The sequence below is a fragment of the Armigeres subalbatus genome, chromosome 2, assembly GCF_024139115.2.
Source record: "Armigeres subalbatus isolate Guangzhou_Male chromosome 2, GZ_Asu_2, whole genome shotgun sequence".
Taxonomy (NCBI): Eukaryota; Metazoa; Arthropoda; class Insecta; order Diptera; family Culicidae; genus Armigeres; species Armigeres subalbatus.
The window spans coordinates 40,391,326-40,399,389 of record NC_085140.1 but is presented as its reverse complement, the minus strand read 5'-3'; the positions used below and the strand labels follow the sequence as shown (position 1 = coordinate 40,399,389).

General features: G+C 48.7%; 1 protein-coding gene across 1 annotated transcript; it reads right to left on the bottom strand.

Annotated features, from left to right (window-relative positions):
• Window positions 1–274: 274 nt before the first annotated feature.
• On the bottom strand, window positions 275–2,541 carry LOC134208940 (uncharacterized). Its single transcript, XM_062684898.1, has 2 exons — window positions 898–2,541; window positions 275–820 (listed from the first exon to the last, which is right to left on the bottom strand). The coding sequence occupies exons 1-2, from the start codon at window positions 2,539–2,541 to the stop codon at window positions 275–277; spliced, it is 2,190 nt and encodes a 729-aa protein (XP_062540882.1).
• Window positions 2,542–8,064: the final 5,523 nt, after the last annotated feature.

The following is an 8,064-nucleotide window of genomic DNA, read 5'->3' as shown; positions in this document are numbered from 1 at the left end:
TAATGAGAAAACAGATCTTCACCGAAATCTACTTGTGCAGCGGTCATTGCCAAAATCGGTGCTTTGCGCTCTTATTCGGACGCTGCGTGGGAGTTCTCCTGGTCGATGACGGTCTTGGGCCAATATTTAGGTGACAGTGCAATCCAGGAAGGGCCATGCCATGAAAATGTCCGTTGGATTGAGGCCACGCGAAATATCGTCGGCAGGATTTTCAGAAACAGCTATGTGCCTCCAGCGGTCTGTATTTGTAGTGACCTGGATCTTCGACACGCGGTTAGCGACGAATGTTTTCCAGCGGGTTGGAACGGCGCGCAGCCTTCTTCGCTGTCTTCAGCAAGGCATCCACCTTCTTGAAGAGCTGAGTTGCCAGATGTGCTGCACAGAGCTCTAGTCTTGCGATGGAATGGTGCGTGGACAGCGGCGCGACTTTTGACTTCGATGTCAACAGGTGGACTTGTATACCTTCCGCCGATTCCGTGCGGACGAAGCAGCAAGCTCCATAAGCAACGGAGGATGAATCGGCGAAGAAATGGAGTTGGACAGTAGCACCGACTGACGAAAGCACGAAGCGAGGAACTTGGAGTGTAGCTAGAATGTGGTGCGTTGTATGGAACTGCTTCCACTCGTGTTGCAGCTGATCCGGCAATGGATAATCCCACTCGCAAAGAACACCGTCATGCTTCAATGCCCATAAACGCTGCATGAAGAACTTTGCCTTTGCGATGACCGGACCCAATAGGTCCAGTGGATCGAAAATCTTGGCGATGTACGACATTACCTTCCGCTTGGTAAGGATGGCCGTCGGGAGAGGTAGGTACTTCTACCTTATTATTATTATTATTATTATTTATCTTTATTAACGAGATTTTCGGCCCATGGCCGGCTCAATCTCGTTACTTCTACCTTGAATCGAAGGTTGTCGGCCCACAATAGGCCGATCGTGAAGATCATCTGCTCATCCTGCAGATCGTGGAGGGGTTGGATCGCCAGATCTTCTGGGGGAACATCCTGGAGAACTTCTGAGGCGTTAGACGCCCATTTCTTTAGCAAAAATCCAGCGGAACTAAGTATGTCAGTGACTTGAAGGCGAAGTGCTTTTGCGGATTCAACGTCAGATGCGTCGGACAATAGATCATCTACGCAGAAATCTTCCACCACTGGGTCGACAGCAGCACGATAGAACTCCGCCTGGTCGATGGCAATCTGCTGGAATGTCTTCATTGTAAAGTATGTTGCGCTAGCAGGACCGTATGTCAGGGTCTGTAGTTCGAACGTAGCGATCGCATCGGACAGACATCTGAGATAATGGGTACGAAGGAGACGACGATTGTCGGGATGATGCAATACCTGCCTGTACATCTTCTCGACGTCTGCTACTATGGCAATGCGTTTTGTCCGGAATCTCGTGTAGATGGAGTAGAGGTCTTGCTGGACGACAGGTCCAACAAGAAGCGTGTCGTTCAAAGAATAGCCGGACGAGGTCTTGCATGACGCGTCAAAAACCACCCTGACCTTCGTGGTCGTGGTGGATTTCTTGAAAACGACGTGGTGGGGGATGTATGAGTGTTCAATTCGATCATCTACAGGCCCTGGTAACTCCTGCATGTGACCAAGCTGTACATACCCCTCCATGAATTGGTGATATGAGTCCTTGGTAGAAGGATCTCTATCTAATCGCCGTTCCATGCTCAAGAAGCGACGATCGGAAATCGACCTTGATCGACCTTGAACCTTTTCGGAATCTTCAGTCCTCGGAAGATCCACAATGTACCGCCCTGTGGAATTGCGCATCGTAGTAACAGCATAGTGTTCTCCGCATAGACTTTCTTCGGTAGATAGAACTGGAGCTGATTGAAATGTTTCCATGTCCCATAACTTGCGTAGAGCGGCTTCCAGTCGATCGTCAACAGTGGAGAGATTGCAGAACCGTGGTATGCAGGTAGCCGAGCGAGATGCGGGACCAGTGGCCGCCCAACCAAAGAGAGTTTCGACTACCCACGGAATACCTTCACCCAGAGAAATTTTCCGTCCCGTGTGGAGTTCCCAGTACGTTTCGCTACCGATGACGAGGTCTACGTTTCCGGGAACATTGAACTGTGGATCTGCTAGCTCGACGCATGAAATTTTCCACACCGAAATGTCGATCGGCGTAGTTGGCAGCTCCGACGATGGCTGCTTCAGTACCGAAAACTGCGATTTCATCGAGGTCGTTCGATCTCCCGACTCGATGGTTGCTGTAATGGTACTCCTAATCTTCTGTGTGGAGGGTCCGATGCCTGCGACAGATACGTCCACTGTAGATCGGCGGCTGAACAGGATCTTCGCCAACGGTTTCGAAATGAAATTCGACATCGATGCCGAATCGACATCGATGCCATGATAACTTGGCGGGACGTGGATGGAAGCGTTTGCAGAACGGAGAAACTGTGAAAACAGCGGACTTCGACGACACGGCTGGCACTGTTGTGCTTGCTTGGATTGCTGGCGTATCTGATACCTTCGCTGGAGTGAAATCATGCAGAAGCGAGTGGTGCTTCTCATGACATGCACGGCAGTTGTATTTGGAACTGCACTTCTTGGATTTATGACCAACGCTGAGGCAACACAGGCGCTTCTGGGAAGCCAACTCTCCGCAATGACTGACGTTCTTCCCAAGAAACACCGGACATATTCGGATGGAATGACTGTCGGAACAGGAAAGCAGACAGGGGTAGCTGGAAGTGGATGAGACTGATGTATTGATCGATACTTGCTGTTTGAAGCTTTTGTGCTGGAAGCCGGCTACCTTCGAAGAGGCTGATAGATGACTGTCTGGCCCGACGGAATTGAGTATTTCATCATATTTCACGACGTTTGGCTAGGGCGCAAACATGACGTTGATAATCGTTGACCAAACCGTGGATGCGTGTAGCACACTCCTGCTTCACTGCTTCCAACTCATACAGCGCCTTGAAAAGTTGCTTCTTGAGGTATTTCCAATTGTCGTACCTCTTCAGAAGAGCATCCCAAGTTGTAGCGTAGCTATCGGTTGCGATATCGACCGATTCGAAGGGTTTCTTGGCGCTACCTTCAAGAGATTGGAGAAGGTATTGGAGCTAGGCGACTGTGGGAATATTGCCGTTCACGTGGATCATCGATGTGAACGTGTCCCGGAACGAAATCCAACGTGAAAAGTCCGCATTGAACTTCGGAAGGTCGATTTTTGGTAGACGGAGGTGGAAGTTTGCTTGATGTTGCCGTGGTCGTTCAATTCCGACTGGTTAGGATCCCGGCACGCTTCAAGAAAAGGAAACCCTTTGCCTTGCAGTACCGTTGCTCGAACTCAACGCGTTTGTCGATGTGCTTATCCAGAGCCTCTGGTGCATCCAGCTCCTCGATCACACTCTGACACTCCGCGAAGGTTTCGATCATCTAGTCCAGTGAATCAGTTCGCACACACACAACTGGAAACTGTTGCGATCATGATCGTAATCACGGATGAACCGCTCAAGCGCATCAAAAACTTTTAACAGGCACTTGCGCTGAGCTAAGCTACCAGCCAGCTGCTTTTCCCCTTTAGCAGGCATCGCGAGCGAAAACGAACGGAAACAAGTTAAATCGAACGATCAAATCCTTCCCGACGCAAAACTAACCGTTTCTACGCGAAACCGAACCGGCGAGGGTGATACACAATCGACGATTTGCTCCTTCCCGTCGCGGTGTAAAGTGGATCGTGAAGATGGTGGATAGAATATTGATTACATTTGCCATTTTCAGCCGTCCTCACACATCTGAAGAATCTGTTTTTGTATAGGATCGTCACACTTATTTCAATACCCCTCCACAACCGCTCACCTCTCTAAGTGTTCCGTAAGCTATGACTGCTTCTATCGACCCTACTGACAAAGCCATTCTTTCCAATGGGCCGTACCCAACTTTATTAATCAGGGAACAAAACGCTTCCTTCCATTTTTGTTGCACTTTCGGTGTTCCTAGGTCCGTGCCTAGGACCGATGAGTTTGAGGCTATGTTTTAAAGTGCTAAGGTGTCAGGCCTACTTAGGATGTACTATACTGTCGCTAACCGCAAGTCGAGCACATCTGTATATGGACTCCATATACAGATGTGCTCGACTTGCGGTTAGCGGCAGTATAATTGCATTGAGTAAATGGATTAAATTTTTCCATTTATTTGCTCTCATTAATAAGCGTCAAAGTAAACAATTATTATTTTTTCAGGCTAAGGCCGAAGTCGCCTGTGCGGTATATAAAAAAAAGTCTTCTCCATTCAACTCGGTCCATACCTGCGCTTCGCCAACCACGCAGTTTACGGAGGGTCCGCAAGTCATCTTCCACCTGATCGATCCACCTTGCCCGCTGCGCACCTCACCTTCTTGTGCCCGTCGGATCGTTGTCGAGAACCATTTTCACCGGGATACTGTCCGACATTCTGGCTACGTACCCGGCCCACCGCAGTCGTCCGATTTTCGCGGTGTGAACGATGGATGGTTCTCCTAGCAGCTCATGCAACTCGTGGTTCATTCGCCTCCTCCACGTACCGTCCGTCATCTGCACCCCACCATAGATGGTACGCAGCAATTTCCTTTCGAAAACTCCAAGTGCGCGTTGGTCCTCCACGAGCATCGTCCAGGTCTCGTGTCCGTAGAGGATTACCGGTCTAATGAGCGTTTTGTAGATTGTCAGTTTGGTATGGCGGCTAAGTACACAAATTCTTCTACCACCTCGATTTCGTCACCACCGATGAAAACTCGCGGTGGGTGGCTCACATTGTCTTCTCTTGAACCTCTTCCTATCATGTACTTCGTCTTCGACGTGTTGATGACTAGTCCGATCCGCTTGGCTTCCTTCTTCAGTCTGATGTGGGCTTCCTCCATCTTCTCAAAGTTACGTGCCATAATATCTATGTCGTCAGCGAAGCCAAATAGCTCGACGGACTTATTGAAAATTGTACCACTCGTGTTAATCCCTTCTCTTCGTATTACTCCTTCCAAAGCGATGTTGAATGACAGACAGGAAAGACCAATGGCAGACACGAAAGACCATCACCTCTGCAGGTTTCGAAGGGACTCGAGAATGAGCATGAGCATGAGCATGAGCAGGATAACCGTACAATTCGTAGTTGCTACTCCGTGATTGACTAGAACTTGCGAAATTGCACAGGGAACCAATTGAATGGAGCTTGGGTTTAGCTATCATTCTCAATGTGCAAATTTCGGAAATTCAATGCATTTTACTAAGTCAATTACGGCGCCGGCCACGTCCTTACGGTCATCAAGGGAAGGAAGGATTATTAGTTCAACTCTCGTTGCTACTAGAGACCGAGTATACCTCTGCATCTCCACGATAGTCTTAGGATAGGATATTGTGTTAGTATGAAGGGATATATTACCTGGATTCACTTTGGTAAGTGATGCGATCTATGGGATAGGAATATATGAATGAGAATTAGAAGTACTAGAGTAATGAGAAAGTATTAAAGTGAATTCTAATGGGATTCTTTTTTTACAATTAGAATTTGAATGCTATTGAATTCTAATACCACGCACACGTCTACCACACCATCGCTACCCGCATATTAACCTCACACATTCTTACTTGTATGAGGCCTGCACGAGCATAGCGACCGTATATAGCATTCGTATGCGGGTACAAATGAATACCAATCTATTTTTACATTTTATTTACTGCTACTTAAGTAACAGGCAGCTTTTTATAACAATTCTATATTTAGAATCATACTTGCTAGCAATGAGAATTTGATTTGCAAAGAGATTGAGTTATATGATTAACGAAATTATCTAATAGGAAATTGGAAAGGGCCAGGGATCAAACCCTTAATCTCCTACTTATGAGGCAGAAGCAGTGACACAAGGCCACCAAGCACCCCTTATTTGCGGGTTTCGAAGGGACTCGAGAATGCCCTTGAAACTCGAACTACGCACATCACCCGATCCATCGTCGCTTTGATCAACCGTGTCAGTTTATCCGAAAATCCGTGTTCGTGCATTAGATGCCATAGCTGGTCAAGATCGATTGTATCATATGCGGCTTTGAAGTCGATGAATAGATGATGTGTGGGCACGTTGTATCCACGGCATTTCTGCAGTACTTGGCGAATAGCGAACACCTGGTCCGTGGTGGAGCGGTCGCCCATAAAACCCGCCTGGTACTGCCCCACGAACTCTCTTGCAATTGGTGCTAGTCGACGGCATAACATTTGGAAGAGTACCTTGAAGGCGGCGTTCAGTAATGTGATTGCGCGGTAGTTGCTACAATCCAGCTTATCGCCCTTTTTGTAGATGGGACACATGACACCTTCCATCCACTCCTGCGTCAAAACTTCCTCCTCCCAAATCTTGGTAATGACCCAGTGCAGCACTCTAGCCAGTGCCTCACCACCGTGTTTAAATAGCTCTCCTGGTAGTTGGTCAACCTCAGGGCTTTGTTGTTTTTCAGCCGGCTAATCTCCTCCTGGACTTCCTGGAGATCCGGAGCCGGTAAAATTATGTACTGCGCGCGTTCTCCCAGGTCCATCACCATACCGTCATCTTCGTCTGCCACATCGCCATTCAGGTGGTCTTCGTAGTGCTGTCGCCACCTATGGATCACCTCACGCTCGTTCGTAAGAAGGTTCCCGTTTATGTCCTTACACATATCAGGCTGTGGCACGTGAACGGTTTAACTTCTCATAGAACTTTCGTGTGTTATTAGCGCGGTACAGTTGCTCCGTCTCTTCACGGTCTCGATCTTCCTGCTGAAGCTTTTTCCTCCGGAAAATCGAGTTTTGTCTGTTCCGCGCCTGTTTATATCGTGCCTCGTTCGCAGTCGTGCGGTGTTGCAGCAATCTCGCCCATGCTGCATTCTTCTCTTCTACTAACTGCTCACATTCGCCGTCATACCAGTCGTGTCTCTGATCCGGGGGCACCGTGCCAAGTGCAGCGGTAGCGGTGCTACCAATGGCGGATCGAAAATATCTCTCCAGTCATCTTCCATCTTCTGTCACTTCCAGCTGCTGCGCGTATTCGTGGGCTAACCTACCGTCTTGTAGCCGACCAAAGTTAAGCCGTGGCGTCCGACTTCGACGCGTTTTGTACACCGTCGAGAGTTAAGAGCGCAGGCATACTGCAACGAGGTAGTGGTCGGATTCAATATTCGCACTGCGGTAAGTGCGGACGTTCGTGATGTCGTGATTTTGATCCTCGAGAGCGTCCTGAATACCGTTCCCTCGAGCTAGTAGCCCACTTTCCCTTACGACCCGGTTTCACGCACCTTTCCGATTCACCGGTCGAGGACTAAAAGGAAGCTACTAACTCTTGGTTCATGTTCGGTCTAGCGTACGATAATTAGCGACGTACGGGGACCGTGCTCTCGGAACTTGACCATCGGGGGTTGTAGCGTACGGGTGATGCTACGACAGTTTTTGGCGACTGTCAGGTCAGTTTCGCTCGATTGACTGGTGAACTTCACTCCTGTCCGTTTAACTACCTCGAAAGGCGGGCCTTGGCGGACACACGAGCTTGAAGGGTCGCTCTGCAACCCACAACGAAAATCGGACGGGAACCCCAAATTGACTCCGCTGGTCGCTTACGAATTTTCAGCCCGTACAAAAAAAGCGCTTATGCGAATGGCGAATTTTAGTCAAAAACGAATAAAAATATATGTACACGAATTACTTTTTTTGTTTTGTTTAAATTCTCCAATATAACGGAGTAGAGTGTGGCCGACCCAGCCCCACTTCCGATCCTGAATTTCTGTTGCTATCGGCCTCTGGTGACAACGACGATGGAGCTCGTTGTTTGAGATCCAGTTGTGAGGCCACCAGGCCCGAATTTCTCTACTCTACCAGGCCCGGCCACACTCTACTTGGGGGCGGAAACGAAATCTGTAAACAAGCATTAGACTGGAACCAAGCGGGACATCGCAGCAGAGGCAGACCCAGAGGCTCATGGCGGCGAAGTCTCAATAAAGAAATAAAAGAAGTCTACCGAAATCTAACCTGGCAACAGGTAAAGGGATAGCCGGGCAACACTCAGGATGGAGATCTTTCAAGTCGGCCTTTTGAAAC